Here is a 19,387-nt window from a genome sequence, read left to right on the forward strand (position 1 = left end):
GCTGATTTTCTTTTATTTCAGTTCCATATGATGTATTTAATAGCCAACACATGTTGAAGAAACTCTTTTCCTATTCATTATATTGTCCTGTCCTGCATCATGGTCCGGTGTTTTATGACATTACATCCATTCATTCTTCAGTCAGCACATCCTTTGGTTGTGTTTTGTTCCTGTTTTCCCTCACAGATTGGTGTTATAGCGTTGTCAAGGTTAGGCCATATCAGATTCAGCTGATAAGGAAAGAGGAAGGAAAGCGTGAATTAGATGCTTGCAGTCATTTGTGTATCTAACATGACAAACAGACGTCACCTTTTATCCTTCTGTTGCTGATACAATAGAGCAGTGAATTTGTGGCATGTGTGGTTTTCAAGTTGGCATGCAGAAATTACATGGTTGGTCGGAGAGGACATTTCCGTTTTCCAGAACACTAAGCGATAAGGATAGGCAGAGCGAGACAGTAGCATTTTTCTGCAATCCCAGAAAATACTGAAGCAAACTTAGTGGTATATTTGTATATATTATATATTTACATTTATCTAAGTATACACTACACTACACTACTGTTCAGAAGTTTGTGGTCAGTAAGATATTTTTTTAAAGCAGCTTTGGTCTCTTATTTTCACCAAAGCTGCATTAACCTGATTATAAATATAGTAAAAAACTGTAATATTGTGATATATTATTACAATTATTATCGCTTATTATAAGTCTTATTATTATCACAGTTCCAAGAGCATTTATTTGAAATTTTTGTAACTGTTAAAGTATTTGTGTCACTTTTGGTCAATTTAATGCATTCTTGCTGGAAAAAAGTATTAATTTCTAAAACAAAATTTCTGAAATTTTCATCCCTAAAAGTGTTAGTAGATATTAAGCAGAAATTCTACTAATCTGTTTACTAACTCTAATGACTGGTTGACATGTAGTTACAATGTTAGTTCACAGAATGTCTAAAGTGGATTATCAAACTTAATTCTTAATTCCCAATGTAATTCAAACAAGACTTATTATCTTACATATTTTTTTTTATAGTTGTTTAAAATTGTTAACTCTGACAAAAATAAAAATTCTGATTAAGGCACAGATTTTTCTGTGGATGTTTATCTTGTATATCTGTATTTTGCATGTGTATCTTGTATGTCTGTATTTGCATGTCCATTCACATCATCACCGCCTCGAGCCAATCATAATTCACTGATTATGACTGTTCATTTTCACACTGCACACAGTGGATCAGCTATGCGTAATCTAAGAGTGTGGACACAAACATATGCAATGGCCCCTGACAAGCCTGGAAGGGATGCAGAGGAGTTCAGTGGGGCAAAGTGGAGCCCAAATGGGGTCGAACAATGTGCCTGAGTATCAGCTGATCGGAGAATGTGTCTCAAAGTCACATTCATATTTGACCCCAACGGGCCCTTGCACTTCCCTGGGTTAATGAAAATCATCCTCTGTGTCGCCGGGGGCTGAGAGCGTGGGGTTTGTGATACGGCGTTCATGATCTGTGGAGGAGGCGTTTGACCCTGGCATGTTTATTACAGCAAGAACGATGCTGTTGTATGTAGATAGCTCTAAGTTCTGTTTAGAATGCGAACGGGTTTTATGATCTGCATGAGTCTTTAACAAGCTTTTAAGAGATGGGAAAAAGAATGTTCAATCGTTCCTGGAGCAGAGGAAGTTCGAAAGACAAACAGCAGCTTTTCAAAGCTGTTTTTCAAAACCACACGTCCCAGGCATCCCAGAGAGACAAGGCATGTGTAACACAGAAAATCATTCAAGGCAGACGGTGAGCATTGTAAACAACCGGCTCCCCTCAGCCATGCAGTTCTATTTGTGTACGTTTGTTTTAGGCGATGTGCAAATACCACAAAACACATGAATTTTGTGGAGGTTCGAGGCTGAGCTTCAATATTCAGAGTCTTAAGTGCACAACACGTGTTCCAACAAACACAATCCTCAGTCTCATGTGTTTGTTTTTCGGATAGGGCAGGACGGGTGGGCCCTCGAGCGCAACTTTATGAACTGCCGTCCCTGCACTTAAAATTCTTGTGTTGTTATGCCACAGGGTTCTCTTGCTGTTTTAGGGTTACCATGGCAACTCAGTCTCTTATTTAGTTCTTAACCTGTCATTCTTTCTAACTTCTGAAAGTCCATTGTAAGGTAAAAAAGGGTGCTTGAACCACCTGTGGCTCATTCCTGTAATATAAGAGCCTCACACCTTGCAAGTCATTTGGTCCCCCTTTTTTAAATTTTAAAATGTTGGTAACACTTTAGTTTAGGGTCCAATTCTCACTATTAACTATTTGCTTATTAGCATGCATATTACTAGGATATTGGCTTTTTCTAATTTCTTATAAATCACATATTAATGCCTCATTCTGCATGACCATATTCCTACCCAATACATAAACTTAACCAATACATTACTAACTATTAATAAGCAGTAATTAGGAGATTATTGAGGCAAAAGTCTTGGTTAATAGTTATAGTTAATAGTAAGAATTGGACCCTAATCTAAAGTGTGACCAAAAAGGTTTTTCTTTTTACCTTAGTTTAATTTATCAGCAATGTTCACTATTTTCATTCAGATAGATAGATAGATAGATAGATAGATAGATAGATAGATAGATAGATAGATAGATAGATAGATAGATAGATAGATAGATAGATAGATAGATAGATGTTGGTAAGAAACATTGTTACATATATTTATATATTTTACTTTTTATGTCAATTATTTATTTAATAATATTATATTTATTCCTTTTTTTTCAAAAGGCATGGTCATTGAATTGAATGTAAATTTAATGTTTATTGTCCTCCATTTAATTTTAATATATATATGTAAATAAGGAGATTTTGTTAGTCTGTTCTAATTTTCAGTTGTTTCAGTGATGTAATGCTGTTGTTGTCACGACTCCAGCTAATTAAGTGTAGTACAATTAGTCTCTCTTAGACGTGAATCTGGGTCCTGTATTGCCATGGGGACAGATCTGTTCTCGTGAGGTTGTGGAGGCGTTAGGACCAAACTTACTTGTGTGCATGTTATTGGGAGGGCAAAAGATTATGTAACTCCTCTGCTTATCAGAAGTGCTATAATTAGACCATGTACACATCACTTTCGTCTCCTCATCTGCCTACACATCAGCATAGGTAAAACTTTGATGAAACCTCATTATATTGATAGCGCACATAGAATAGGATGTTTTTCCAAAGAACCAGTGCACCTTGATTGTGAAAGTGTGTAAGCTTTTTCTCTCAGCTGTGAATGACCTCCAGTGTATCTGCAGAGAAATGAGGGACATGCGGAATGAGAGGAAAACAGACAGAGAGAATTAAGGCTGGATCAGACGTTAATCATGTCTGTTAGTCTTTGCGGAGCCAGTGATGTCACTGCAGCATGTGGTCTTACCACATTAGCTCAAATGATAAAGCATGGCGCTAGCAACACCATAGTTAGGCTTAATTCCTTGGTAATATATGTACTGATAAAATGTGTAGTTTGAATCGTGAGGTAACAAACCTGTATTTATCTGAATTCCTTTCATCCATGGAATAGAAAATAAGATATTTTGAAGAATGTTTTGAATGTTTTGCCCATAAAATGGAAGTCAGTGTGGTCCAAATGTTTTTCACTGAGGCATTTTTCATAATATCTTCTGACTGTTGTGTTCCACAAAAGATAAAAGTCATACAGCCACCATCATGGCAGCTTAAACCGTTCTGATTCCATAACACTGATGTCAGGTTTACATACACTCACCTAAAGGATTATTAGGAACACCATACTAATACTGTGTTTGACCCCCTTTCGCCTTCAGAACTGCCTTAATTCTACGTGGCATTGATTCAACAAGGTGCTGAAAGCATTCTTTAGAAATGTTGGCCCATATTGATAGGATAGCATCTTGCAGTTGATGGAGATTTGTGGGATGCACATCCAGGGCACGAAGCTCCCGTTCCACCACATCCCAAAGATGCTCTATTAGGTTGAGATCTGGTGACTGTGGGGGCCATTTTAGTACAGTGAACTCATTGTCATGTTCAAGAAACCAATTTGAAATGATTCGAGCTTTGTGACATGGTGCATTATCCTGCTGGAAGTAGCCATCAGAGGATGGGTACATGGTGGTCATAAAGGGATGGACATGGTCAGAAACAATGCTCAGGTAGGCCGTGGCATTTAAACGATGCCCAATTGGCACTAAGGGGCCTAAAGTGTGCCAAGAAAACATCCCCCACACCATTACACCACCACCACCAGCCTGCACAGTGGTAACAAGGCATGATGGATCCATGTTCTCATTCTGTTTACGCCAAATTCTGACTCTACCATCTGAATGTCTCAACAGAAATCGAGACTCATCAGACCAGGCAACATTTTTCCAGTCTTCAACTGTCCAATTTTGGTGAGCTCGTGCAACTTGTAGCCTCTTTTTCCTATTTGTAGTGGAGATGAGTGGTACCCGGTGGGGTCTTCTGCTGTTGTAGCCCATCCGCCTCAAGGTTGTGCGTGTTGTGGCTTCACAAATGCTTTGCTGCATACCTCGGTTGTAACGAGTGGTTATTTCAGTCAAAGTTGCTCTTCTATCAGCTTGAATCAGTCGGCCCATTCTCCTCTGACCTCTAGCATCAACAAGGCATTTTCGCCCACAGGACTGCCGCATATACTGGATGTTTTTCCCTTTTCACACCATTCTTTGTAAACCCTATAAATGGCTGTGCGTGAAAATCCCAGTAACTGAGCAGGTTGTGAAATACTCAGACCGGCCCGCCTGGCACCAACAACCATGCCACGCTCAAAATTGCTTAAATCACCTTTCTTTCCCATTCTGACATTCAGTTTGGAATTCAGGAGATTGTCTTGACCAGGACCACACCCCTAAATGCATTGAAGCAACTGCCATGTGATTGGTTGATTAGATAATTGCATTAATGAGAAATTTTACAGGTGTTCCTAATAATCCTTTAGGTGAGTGTATAGTGAACACTGAGCCACACATTATGCATTTACTGAAACATGTGACCTTGCTGTTTTCTGTAATTCACTCCATGCTGCTTACCTGTTAAATGCACAGCGGAGATGAAAGCCTTCAGGCTCAAGGTCCGTGTGTCAGTAAGATGATTGTGGTCAGTTAGCCGAGATGCGGTAGAAAACTGGCCCAGCCTTTTCACTGCAATCAAAAGCTTTTCAGGTCTATTTATTGGCTTTGCATGAGCATAATGAATCTTGCCTGTAAAATGAACAAAGATTTAGCCAAGCTAATCAACCTAATCACAGTTCTCTTGAGAGAATGTTTATACGTAAACTACTCGGCCCTTTAACACATGGTTTCTGTAGACACATTTGTGGGGTAGTGTATTTATATACAGTGTATGAGCACATTCATTATTTGGAGTTCAGCACAGTTTGTTTGTGAAGCTTTCAGTGTGGTTCAGAAGTTAATGTTGGCATGTTAATGTTGTCAGCTAGAAAGGTTGGCATATCTGTCTGCAGTCCTTGGGGAAAAGGTTGTTTCATATCTACAACTGTGATGTTTTCTCACTAAGAGCAACTGGGCCTGACAGGGAAGGGAATCGTAGTGTTAAGAGTTTGCTCTTTGATAGCTCATGAGACTTGATGGTATTTCCTGTTATGTATCATTTGTTTAGCCTAAATATTCCTTAGGGACAAGACTCAATTGAGGATATGAAATGAATGGGTAAAATGAATTCACAAAAATATTGTTGTTTAATATTTTGTTGTATAGTTAATGCAGTCATTAACATGAAGTAACAATTTTAAGACTGTTACAGCATTTATTATTGACCTTAGTTAATGTAAATTTCTACATTACTAAATTCGATCAATTAAAGTTATAAATGAACATGAATGTATTTTGAACAAACATGAATTAATTTTGAACAATAGTATTTTTATGAATTAACATTAACTTAGGTTAATAAATTAATTTTGATCATATATAGTTCATTGATACCATTAATATACCAGCATTAAGATAACATTGATTTTAACATTACGATAATTTTAAGTAATGAAAAATGTACGTATTTGGTGAAAACAGTATCATTTATATTGACTTTTGATTCAGATAATCAGTTGAAATCACTAGGGAAGACAATGTGTGATTAGTGAAGGGTATTTCAGGGTTTTCACTTCTTACAGAATGTTTATTGACAATACACTTGTGTATATAGAGATGAAGAGAGAGAGATCTGGGGCCGTATTCACAAAGCATTTTATCTTACCACTAGGAGTACTCCTAAATCGCACTAAAAGATTTTAGCTAGGAGTTTTCTCTTAAAAGTTATTCACAATGCCTTTCAGACCTACTCTTAGTAAAGAAAAATGACAACTCCTACACTAAGAGTGAGTCTTCGTTGCTATGGATGACGTCATTACTCATGCACGAGCTTGACTGAAGTGACCACCTTGATTGGCTGATGATTGTAACGCGGGAATTCCAAACACCTCCCCTACGATGATGAGTGACAGGTGACAGGTCTGAGAATGCGTGCGCTACACAAGTAGTGCGAAGGACGGAAGATGATGAATAACTGAATAAATAGCCTAAATGAATAAAGAGTAAGGCAAAACAAATAGCCTAGTAGCCTAATGAAGCATATGGATTGATGCAATATCTTTGCAACATTATTGAATTAATCTGTCACTATATGCCTCTGCCTACGTTTGCAAAGAGAAGAACATTTTAATTTGATTCACAATGAAACGTTACAATTAGTTTACATTCAATGAGTAGCCTAGTTTTGGTTGTTGTTGGTGGCGTTATTGCATCCCTAGTTATGCCTACAATGCAAAATTGTTCCCTCGCGATTGGAAGCTCCTGTAGCCGCCGCATACGCATTTCTAAACATCGCAGCGTGAAATGCCACAAAAAGCGGTTTGTGAATAGGTCTTAGTGAGTTAGGAGTCCTCTCGACTTCTTTTAAGCTGTCCCAGGCTTAGGTGCTACTTTTAGGGCTAAAATGCTTCGTGAATTACTCTTAGTCAAAAAAATTAGGAGTCCTAAAGTTACGAGTGACACGCCCATTATTTTTAGGAGTTGCTCCTAAATTTGCTAATTAGGAGCTACTTTTAGCCTTAAAATTCTTTGTGAATACGGCCCCTGGTCTGAAGCCACCAGCATGTAATGGCTGCAGCTTATTTAGCTGGATGTAATGTTGTGCTTCTTGCGTAAATATGAGGTAATGAATCCTTAAGGCATTGGCGAGGAGGAGGAAAAAGAGAGAAAGTTTCAGAGTAGAAATTATATTTTTATTTAAAATATTTCTTGTAGCAGGAATGAGAACGTTTGCTGGTTTTAGGTGGTTTAAGCCAGATCAGCTGGTCTCCTAACCTGGACATGCTGGTCCTAACAAACTTGCCGGTCTCCTAGTCTGGTCAGGTTGGTCTTAAGTTGGTCTCCCTGCCTGGCCAGCTAATAATTACCCCGAATCCCTGTAAAACCAGTAAACCAGACCATCCTGACCAGGCTAAGATATTTTTTTTTCTAGAAGTGATTAATGGAGTGTGAAACAAACATAAATGGGCATTTGGTTTTTTGCCTCATGCTCTCAAGGGGTCTCCTCAAAAGACGATGTCATCACGAGGAGCCTGACCAGAGAAAACTCATTCTGTTAAACTCAGCTAATCCCTTTCAACACTCTGGTCTGGATGCCTCCCAAACCCCTGTTGAAAGCCTATGAGATCAGTTTTGCCCAGTGCCTCAGACAGAAGCGGTTTTCAGGGGTGAGAACTTCATGCCCGCCCCACCCCCTTTACGCTGAATTGCACCTCTGTTTTGTATTTTCTGTTTTCTTTTCCATCTCAACATTTCAATGGGCCTATTATCTAAATGAGCAATACCAAAGCGTCCTGGTTACGTCAAGAAGTTCCTCTCTGTATTTTCTGGCCAGCTCAAAACATTGAGGTGCCTGCCGCTGCCACAAAAATACATGGATCTAGTTCATAATGACTTTTGCAATGATCAAATGGCACCAGGCCTGGTTGGAAGAATACTGAAGTTACATCACAGCTTTCCTCCATGAAGATTTCAGTCCAAAAACACCGTTTTAAGTGATGATGTGATGAATTTTAAACTGTTTATCGCAAACTTCACACACTAGTTGTGTTCACTTTACATTACATTTACTTTGAATCAGCTGGTTCTAAAATGGGTATAATGCTGTGAAAATGGCCTTCAGCATTACAATTTTGTAGTTTTCACCTCATCTACTTTACAGTGTGGTTTCAGCTGCCTCACATTTCCAGAACGAGAGCTTGACTTAATTTTGCTCTCCCAGTTAGCAAAGGAGATGGACTGTGAAAAGACCATTTCATTGGATTCCAGAATTAAATTTACTATCATCTAAATGAAAAAGTGAAGGTCTTTTTAGGACAACAATAATTTTATAGAATGACGGTGCAGTGCATTACTTTTATGAACTGTTTTTCTTTAAAATCCAATATAGACTAAGTGTGTTTGTGAGTGTTTATTATGACCGATTGTGGAAACTTATATGTCCTCACAAGGCTTGTAAAATAGAGTTTGTAAAAACAGTCAATCAAACCATACTCCACAAAGCATATCTTGTGTGATCAATGTTTTTCCACAATATGGCGTTTGTTCCCTGTCATTAGCTGCAACGATAACATGGTCTGTTTACTCCAGAAGGACTGAACGCACTTCTGGCGTGGTGTGTTCTGTTGACTAAATATGCAGAAAAACTGCTTACAGTTTTATACGGCCAATATGTAAAATGTACGCTGTGTTAAAAACTGCTTAGTTTTATATAGCCAATCTGTTAAAAAGCTAGTTTCTCCTTCTTTACAATATGGAGGTACATATTATAAAACGGAGGCAAATTAGTTGTCATTAATTAGGTTTGCAGAGACATCCCAACCTGCAAAAACTCATTTCCGGGAGATGGCAATGCGTAATGCGTATTGGCTGGCCACTTGTGATCGATTCACTGAAAACACATCTGAATACTAGATGGAAACAGGCTTTCTCTCTCTAATTTTCAGGCGTCAGGGAGCCGCTATCAATATGCGGGAGAGGTGGGATGTCTGCATTAGGTTTTGCCAGCTTCCTTTCTATTAGGTCCCTTTTAAAGGACTCTTACGGATTGAATTCAAATGAAGCATCAACAGCATCCCATAGGTTTCCATTATAAGTACTATTAAATTTTGTTCATTTTTTACAAACTGAAGGATGAAGCAGTGCTGTCAATTGAGCTTAAATTGTATTGAACCAGGTCAAGGTCTATGTTATATTCATTATTGGTTTTTCCCCTTCTTCCTCTGAAGTCCACTTATAATGTTAGTCAAGGACATAATTTAGTTTTTCATGACCTTTTTCAGCATCTATATGAAAATGATCTCTTTTATTGGCTAACCTCTTTGCATGTGAAATGAGTAAAAAAGATTAGCTTTAAAGAGTAGCTTAACTCTAGCCATTCTTAAGTCAAACAGAGTCTGAAGCTTCAACATTGAAATGCTGAAGGTCAACCTGGCAAGCCTTGTTTGTATCATTATTGAGTTGTGTTTGCACGTTTTTTTCATGGTACAGACGTGGGTAGTCAGCAAAACACAAATTATTCACAATTTAAAAAGTCATATTTTAAGATTTATGCATCTAAATCAGCACTAAATTAATATTTAATAAGTCTGGTCTGGTCCACACAATGTGGGTGTTTTCTTTACTGTGCTTGTGAGAACCAAATGTTGGCAAAATATTAGCCACATGGTATGTAACTGTATTTTGTGTGATTTAAAGACAAATCTGTGAATCCTGAAAAAATCTCTCTCTCTCTCTCTCTCTCTCTCTCTCTCTCTCTCTCTCTCTCTCTCTCTCTCTCTCTCTCTCTCTCTCTCTCTCTCTCTCTCTCTCTCTCTCTCTCTCTCTCTCTCTCTCTCTCTCTCTCTCTCTCTCTCTCTCTCTCTCTCTCTCTCTCTCAGGGAATGAAGCCAGACAGTTTTTACAAAGTGAAAGTCCCTGAACTAAAAGAGATCATTGAGGGATGCATCCGAATGAACAAAGACGCAAGGTAACTATAGTGTCTACAAGGTCATTCAACAAAGAGGAAAATCTGTAACCAAAGAACTGCAAAGTTGTGTATGTGCGCCAGTAGCCTTTGTAATGTTTTAACACCTGCCAGACGAGTTTTTACTGTGTGCACATTAAAACAACAATACCCTGATTCTTGTCCTTTTGACGTTTAAACAATACCACGCAGGCTCCTCAGAGATCCCTGCATGCCACTATTTTTGTTACCCAGCTGCACTGTTTGATATTTCTGTTCCACCCTACATTGGTCAGGTGACACATGTTGCAGAATCAACAGTGTCAAAGACACCGACACAGACTTTTTTCAGATTTTACAGTGCTACTAGGGCAAAAACATTCTCCTCTGGGTTGTCTGTCATGACCCCTGTGGTATCAGAGGGCTTTGGGTCACTTAAATAAGAGTTACACTCAGAGTTACTAACACATTCCTGACCATCTTTTTAACTTCTAGCTAATTTCAGTCATATTATTAATATATTTTTGGTCACATGCTTCTAAAGCAACACTATAACCAATATGGAACCTCATAAGTAGTGTTGGGGGAAGTTACTTTTAAAAGTAATCTTACATTATTGAGTTACTCCTTAAAAAAGTAACTTAGTTACTTTTTATGGAAAGTAATGCCTTTCATTACTTTTGGATTACTTTTTCTCACCTGGGTTGGGCTTGCTTGCTTTGTTTTTTAATAACAGAAAAAGTTCTATTCCCTCTCACACTTAAAGTAAATATGAGTAAATTAATGGGAATCAGCAAATTAATGAGTAAATGAATAAGCTTCAGGCTGAAGGGAATGCAAATTCACATAGAGGGCGCAGCTCAAACGTACCGTACCTTTCAGCTGTGCTGCCATTCTGGATCGCTGTAGAATAGGACACAGGTGAAGAAAGTTCAACACTCTTACTTCAGCAATAAAAAATAAATCAATTAAACTGCTTATTAGTATGGTTGAACTGGAATTTCAACAGTCAGGAACAAAGACATTGGTTAATAAAGTGAGATTAAATACATAAAGTATATTAGTGTTATTTAACATATTTAATTATTGCAGGTTTGAGTAATATTCTGAGTTTGCATTTCACTGTTTTTATTCATTTTAAGGAATACTAAATCTATTTGTTGCAAGTGAGATGATTAAATGCATGCTCACATTTAGTCTAGAACTACAATAACCGTCATGTTTACACAGCGCACAATACACCTCTGAACTTACTGCCGATTTCTCTCAACATGGGGACAGAAGAGGTCAGTCTATAAATGGGATAACAAAAAACTCTTTTGTAACTCTTTTGTTGTAAATTTAAAAGTATTGTGTTACTTCACTAGTTACTTGAAAAAGTAATCTGATTACATAACTCATGTTACTTGTGCATTACCCTGAACACTGCTCATAAATGACCAATTTGGAACGCTGTACTTATAGGCAGCTACACAACTGCATTGCTAAGCTAACAGTGTGGTACTCTAATATGCATACAAATCCACACAGTAGCTCACAAATATTGTGTTAATATTTTTTGTTAAACTGAACTGTTTTTAGGGAAAGAAATGTAAAATAATGTATTATTTTTCTTGCCTCTGTAGGCAGCTCACTACTTTTTGAACAGACTTTGTGCTTTTGACACTTTTATACTAAAAAACAATTGACATGAGTCAAATATTTCTGTATCTGTAGAGAAGTAACTGGAATGCTGGTTTCCATTAGTAACCAACTTGAAATCACTCAATCACACCACTTGTGTCCTAATTCAACATAACTCATTTATGCCTGGATAATGGTCCATTTAATGTCATCCAACCATTATGTAAAGCATTTGGTCAATAGCCACTAGTAATGACTCACTCCATCCAGCAGCAGGTAATTCTTATGATTAATAGTGTTGATTTAATTAACTCCATTTTCTTGAATTCTTGAATTTTCTTACTCTCAGTCAGATTAGGACCTCAGAGTGCTTGCCTGACAGCCCATCTCTTATAAGATATGAGACTTTATTATACTAGCATTTGACTTATCTCTGCGACAAGACAGTATAGTTATAAATTGGCTTAAAAGATTGGGAAAATAAATAGCACTTATTAAAAGCAATTGCTCAAGTAAACAGCATTCATCAAAAACAATAGCTAAAAATAGCTAGCTCAGTATAGTATTTTACCATTTGTATGTTGCTTATAAAAATACTGAGCTAATTTTTAATGGCTTCCAGTGGAAAAAAAATAGTAGCGATAGTAGCGGCTAACTAGGCCATGCTAACCAGCCAAACCTTGATGTCTTTTTGTAAAAAGTATATGATCATATGTATTTTCTTGTTTAGGTACACTATCCAGGACCTCTTAGAGCACACCTTCTTCCAGGAGAATAATGGTGTCCATGTCGAGCTGGCTGAGGAAGACGACATGGTGAAGTCTGGCCTTAAACTCTGGCTTCGGATGGACGACACCAAGAAGCTCCATGGCAAATACAAGGACAACAATGCCATCGAGTTCCTTTTCGAACTTTACAAGGATGTCCCGGAGGAGGTGGCTCAGGAGATGGTGAGATCTGAGATCTCGAATTAATTTCCATGCTATTACTTAACAGTTCAGCAAACATAAAAGCTAATCCATGTCCTTCAGGTTGTTCTTGGCTTTGTCTGTGAGGCCGACTACAAGCTTGTGGCCAAAGCCATCCGTGACCGCGTCACCACCATCAAACGGCAACGAGAGAAGCTCCGCCGTCAGGCTGAAGAGGTGCAGAGGCGTCGCCAAGAGGAGGTGATTGAAGAGGAACCGGAACCTAGTCTTGAAGCCGAACCTTCAGTTTCTAACCCTCCAGCTTCTAAACCTCCTGTAGAGACACCTGTATCCAACCCTACACAAGCTCCGCCCACTGTCACAGTGTCTGGTCCCATTTCCCTGCCTGCAAACGAATCTCTGGACTCTGGCTTCAATGCCAGCTTTGCCACTGAACCCGAAGAGCCGGACGCCGACCAGCGGCAGCATTTCAACATACGCCATGCCAGCTACTCATCAGCAACATGTGAGTTTGTGTGCTTTTGTTTATATTAAAGTCGGCATGAAATGGCATTGGCATCTATTTTCTAAATGCAAGTTTTAGATCTTATTATGAACAATTCGTCCATGCGTCCACGTTCACAGGAATTTGATCCACTTAAACCTGACCCTGCAAGGTCATGTTCATCTGCCTCTACTTTTAAGTGCAGAGCCCATATCTCAAAATCCAATCAATAACCAATGCATAGAACCGGTCCTGCCTTACATTTTTTTAAATGATCCATTACACTTGGATGCTCCAGGCATTCACATTTGTTGTAACCGTTTCAAAAAAACTTTCACAGACTTTCAGTCTGTGCTGTAAGTTTTCCAAAATCCTGTCTGCTGTTGATCTCCATTTCTTCCTGAATGTACTTTTCCATGATTTTGTCATAGACACAACTTACTATAAGAGCACATCTGAATGAAACCCAAAAACTCTCACTGTGACGTGCGCACCGAAGCAGTGTTGTAGAGTATTGTGCAGGCTGCCATGATTTTGCCAGGACTTGTTCCAGTCCAAATACATAGTCCTAACATAATCCTAACCATAATTTACTTCTAAAATCATAGTGAGAATGTAGAAGCTCCTAACCATGGTTGTAATGGCGCGGCAGGATTTTGAACAAGGTCCTGAGCCGTAGTCCTGAGCTGCGCTTCTCGTCCAGTGTGGGACCCCCTTTAGACCTCAAATCTGATTGGTTGATTCTTGTAATGTTGTTCCATCAGAAGTGAGGATGTTGATCCACACGTTTCCCATGACCAGCCAAACCTTTAAACATGTTTCTCATGACCAAATGTCCTTTAAAAACAACATGATTTACTTGTTAGTGGATAAACAGTTGCTACATTGTATGGCGGGCGGCATATCTTTATTACTGGACCATTTGCATGGACAGAATGTTTACTTACTTACATGTCAATTTAAAAGGGTAAATTCAATTTTGAAAAGTCCAAGGTTTTAATTTGGGCCGGACTGATTTGAAACAACTTTTTACCACTAAAAATATAATTGACTGTTTGTTTGTCACTCGATTCCAATTCGTTCCATTTTGGCTCTAATTAGTGAGCATGTTATGTATCATTTTATTATAGATTTATATATCACCTATACACTACTGCCCAAAGGTTTAGGGTCAGTATAGGAATTTCAGTAAGGACACATTAAATTGATCAAAAGTGACAGTGAAGACATACTGTTAAAAAAGATTTCAAATACATGTTCTTCTGATCTTTCTATTCATCAAAGAATCCTGAAAAAATGCGTTACTGTTTCCACAAAAATATTAAGCAGTACATATGTTTTCAACTTTGATAAAGATAAAAAAAAAAAAAATGTTTCTTGAGCACCAAATCAGCAAATTAGAACGATTATGCTGAAAATTCAGCTTTGCCATCACAGGAATAAATTACATTTTTAAATATATTACAATAGAAAATATATTTTTAATTGTTATAATATTTCACAATTCACATCACTACAATATGTTTACTATATTTTAATCGCAGCCCTCGTGATCATAAGAGACATTTTTTAAAAACATAAAAAAATCTAACCAAACCCAAACTTTTGAACAGTAGTGTACATTCAATAATACAACAGATTGAAAAAATGGAAAAATTCCTTTAAAATAAGCAACTTCCATAAAAGTCACTGTATAATCTGATGCCTTGCCGGGTCACATTTGACATCTATATGCACTTAGCAGTAAGAGTTAGCTGCACACTAACAAACTAATTTTTTTTTGTTTGGTTGAATGACGATGACCATGGCAGCTGACTGTGAGACGGACGGCTACCTCAGCCCCTCTGGGCTTCAGGACCCTTCAGAGTCTCGAGCTCCTGTAACAAACCAACCCTTCACAGTTCCACAACCGAACAGTGGAGCACCTCGTGTGGAAACCCCACCCGTTGAAGCTCCACCCACTGAAGCCACTCCCACTCCAGCTGCTGCAATCCCAGCTCTCCGTTTCCCCTCGGTAGGTTACCAGTGAGCATGAGATGCTTAAAATGATGGAGAGTTATGATTGTCTGATATATTATCCAACCTACCCTTTGGAGAATGGAGAATGACAATTGTTGGTCATTATAGGTGAGTTCAAAGACTGGAGTAATGGCTGCTGAAAATTCAGCTTTGCCATCACAGGAATAAATAACTTAATTTTAAATTATATTAAAATAGAAAACTATTGTAATATTGTTTCACAGTATTAATGTTTTACTGTATATTTAGATCAAATAAATTCACCCTTTGTAGCATTAAAATCTTAATAAGCAGTAAAATCTTAATAACCCCAAACTTTTGAATGTTTGTAAGCATAATGGTTGAGCATTTCTGACTGACACTACAGAGATTATAATGAAAGCAGTTTTAAAATGCACCCTAACCCTAACCCATCAAATAAAATGCTCATTTGAATGAGGTTTACCTAAACTGAGTTATAATTTGCATTGCTAATCATTTTTCACTGGCCCACCCACAGAGCATTGCTGTGTCCCAAAATACAGAGAGGACCCAGTCAGGAAGTGCCAGTGGTTTTTCCTCTCCTGTCGACAGGTAAACTGAGTTCTGATTAACAGTTCCCTAATCAGGGGATATATGTCAAAATTTGACAAAATTAGTTCACTTTAACGTCTTCATCCTGCTCTTAACCTGTTAAGCTGTGAACACAGAATCAGTCCGATAAAAAGACTGTTGTTTACCTCCCCCAGTATGTGTGTGAATGTGGATGTTGCTTTTGTTTTGACGTCAAGAAAATGTGGATCTGATCCCAGCTGTGAGAGCTGTAATCTTACTCACCAACTGACCAACATGCCACGTATACCCACGGTGGCTGTAATGCTCCAGTGGAGAGCAGTTCCTTTCTCATATACAGGCACACACACATACACATACACTAGTGGTAAGAGCATTAATGGGAATGATTTACCTCAGGGGAGCATAATATCCTAAAAAGCATTTCTGTTGGAAGCCTGACGAAGGCAAAGCAAAGGTAGCATATGGTAAAATGTGTACACAAGGACACAGCTTCATTATACTGAATTAGTTCAACCTGATTTAAGAAGAGCTATCTTAAATGACTTGGCCTTTTTTGTGCTTATGGTAAACTGATTAAAGGAACATTCTGTGAAGTCGAGTTCTGTGAAATTCAGGAACTCGGAATGTCACCATGTGTTTTATATCCTTCCTGTCGGAACAGCTACGCTTCTGATGTCACCTCTGGTTTGAGTGACGGAAACGAGGGTCTTTCGGAGAGGAGCGGGAAAGGTCAGAACAAACGCACCGGAACCAAGCTGCTCAGGAAGAGAGCTCGCTCAAGGCTACGCATCACTGGGGTGACTCATCAGTCAATTACCTAGCTTTAATTAACTGTCCTGACGTGGTTCCCAACCTTACAGTCTGCTAATACTGAGGCTGTAAATGTGTCTAACTAAAAAAAAAAAAACTAAAAAAAATTGATAACTGCTTTCAAAATCAATAGCTTTTTTGTAATATTCTCATAAATGTTCTCACCTCATTCCCTGCCTGTGTCTTTCTACATGCAGCTGTCAGATAAAGTGGATCGGGTTGTAGAGTGTCAACTACAGACTCATAACAGCAAGATGGTGACATTTAAATTCGATCTGGATGGAGACAACCCAGAAGACATCGCTACAGTGATGGTGAGCTAGCATCACAGCGAAAAAAAAAAAAAAATGTATTTTACATTTTTTTTATATATAAAATAAAAATACAATAAATAAAATATAAAATAATTATAATAAATAATAATTTCATCATTTACAATAATAAAATTATAATTGTAATAATAGTCTGTATTGAAGGAAAATATAAAACGTGTTACAATTGCCCCTGGTCTCCACTACTTCACTGAATGTCTGTAAGTTAAAAGTTATGGATGTCAAAGAGGACACAAGGACACAGATAAGGCGGTCCTCCTTGTGAGAACTGATTTACACCATGAGAAGTGTTGATGTTTCAGCTTCTGTGTTTGCACAAACTCTGCAACCTCAAACGCACAGTGGAAAATCTATGCACAATTTTTCTCACCTGTTCATCTAAAACATTTTGTTGCATCTACAGTTACCAGTGGAAAACCAGTTCTTATGTGTCCATTGTGACTTGTCAGCAATATTTGACATATTTTTTGCATACAGGAGAAAGAACCAGTTTGAAATGTTTATCACCACATTCTCAATTAGCTCTGAAAATCACTGGAAAATATATTTCTGTTTTTCGTGTTGCTACTATAGTATTTTTCCATGGAAACATGTGTTGTGTTGGACCGCTGTGACCCATCTCTGTGTTTTATCAGGTTAAAAACAGTTCAACTTTTGTCAGTATTGATATGAGGCTAAATATATTTATGTAAAATGGAATCTGGGTGAGTGTGTTTTCTGAACATCACTTTTGTAAGCTTCTTTCTTTGGCTTCTTTGTGTTAGCTCGCTCTGACTAAAAGTTGTTTTGATCAGCCTGTCCATAGCCTTGAGACTGGATATAGGAGTCTAAAATAGACTGTAGTGTTTCTCTTTGCTGCATTATGAGTACATGTCTTTGTTCACTGCTCTGTGTTTAATTCCAGTACCTTTGAACGAGACCTTTGAACTCATTAATAAAGTCTGCTCAAGAAGACTCCAAATTATATCAACCCAATTAACTTATTCGTCTCTTTGCACTCCTTTTAGGTACATAATGAGTTTATCCTACCTGGGGAGAGAGAGGGATTCATCCACCGCATGAGAGATATCATCCGTCGAGCAGAAGCCCTGATGAGGAGAGAGCCTTTGGAACCACTCGATCCGAGACAAACCGGTCGCTTGCCTTACCTGAGCGGTGTCGGCACACTGTCTGCTTCACAGGTGTGTTTTTATCATTTATAAAAAAGAATATATATTTTTTATTTTATTACTTTTTTATTCTAAAAATATATATTTTTTTACTATATATATATATATATATATATATATATATATATATATATATATATATATATATACACACATAGACAGAACGTAAAATTTTACGCGTTAAGGATTTTAAAAGGATTTGACAGCCATAATAAACTGTATGTGTGTGGTAAAAAATAAAATAAATGTATAATATAATAAAGGAACAATAACATATGTGGATCCACTGTTTTTATCATTCTATAATTATTATTTATTTATATTATGTTTTATATATATATATATATATATATAGTTTTTTATAATTATTTAGTATTATACATTTTACAGTTTTTTCATTCTTTAATTGAGAAACTCTAAACTGTTATAAAAAGTAATTTGTCACACTACAGGACCATTTAAATTGAACTTAAGGGGAAATAAGTTACAGGAAACGGTTAAATCTTGATGTTGAATAAATATTCCTTGGTTTTCATATAAGGGGTTTTATTTTTATTTGTGTGTCTGGTTTAAAGTTCAATTGTTTACTGTGAGCTTTAGATGTTGTGGTTCAGAAATCCAATCTTCTGGTGTCATGTTAGTGATAACAATTCACAAAAACACGGTGTGTTCCTCACACTGATTGGAATAAGAGAACTTCGACATCGATATGCAACAGTCATTAGTGAGAAAGGCCTCTGGAACAGTGTGATTGGAGACTTTAATCATGCTTGAGTGACAGTCTTCTTATCTTTTCACACACGTGTTCCTAACTTTGTCACTTTGCCAGATGGTGACATTAATGCTAACATGTGCTCTGTTTTTCCCCAAAGCCCAATCTCTACACACAGGGCCTCGCTCGCACGCACTCCTCCTCCTCGTTGCCAGGTAACAAACATGCACACATGCAGGCCACATACACAACACAAACACATATAAAGCATGTGTAAAATGCTCAGTGTGCTCTATATCAGTATACAGTCTTGAATCTTATTATTAATGTATTTGATTCTCACAAAAAATGGCTTAAGGGATGTATTCATTAAAATCTAAAAATGCAAAAAGCTTTCTCTAAGGGTTAGGGTATAGAACATTTAATTTGCTCAATATAAAACAATACCCACCATGATATAAACCTGTTTGTGTGTATGTCCTTCAGATTATGCTGGTGCCAGTATAGGTTCAGTGACCCGCGATTCCTCTCCTACTCTGAGCGCCGACTTTTACGTCGATCCTGATGCTGTTCCACCCGTCCGGCCCCTGCGTTCACAATCCTTCCACACCACAGGTACATTCATCTGTCGGCACAATAAACCACTTATCTTCTTTATGCATCATTCACTTCTTTCCTTCATTTTTGTATTGTGCATAGTTTTTACAGTAAAAAAATTTCCTAAGCAA

General features: G+C 37.7%; 1 protein-coding gene across 2 annotated transcripts in view; it reads left to right on the forward strand.

Moving 5' to 3' along the window:
* Positions 1-19,387, forward strand: part of wnk4b (WNK lysine deficient protein kinase 4b) — a 55,419-nt gene that overhangs the window by 26,707 nt on the left and 9,325 nt on the right. For both annotated transcript variants that reach the window (XM_079868218.1, XM_079868217.1), the window contains exons 5-14: positions 9,962-10,050; positions 12,380-12,599; positions 12,681-13,083; positions 14,874-15,076; positions 15,581-15,654; positions 16,298-16,433; positions 16,644-16,760; positions 17,786-17,959; positions 18,820-18,874; positions 19,146-19,274. In XM_079868218.1, the coding sequence (XP_079724344.1) occupies positions 9,962-10,050; positions 12,380-12,599; positions 12,681-13,083; positions 14,874-15,076; positions 15,581-15,654; positions 16,298-16,433; positions 16,644-16,760; positions 17,786-17,959; positions 18,820-18,874; positions 19,146-19,274 (1,600 nt within the window). The remainder of the gene's footprint in view (positions 1-9,961; positions 10,051-12,379; positions 12,600-12,680; positions 13,084-14,873; positions 15,077-15,580; positions 15,655-16,297; positions 16,434-16,643; positions 16,761-17,785; positions 17,960-18,819; positions 18,875-19,145; positions 19,275-19,387) is intronic.

This window comes from Squalius cephalus (genome assembly GCF_949319135.1).
Source record: "Squalius cephalus genome assembly, chromosome: 1".
Taxonomy (NCBI): Eukaryota; Metazoa; Chordata; class Actinopteri; order Cypriniformes; family Leuciscidae; genus Squalius; species Squalius cephalus.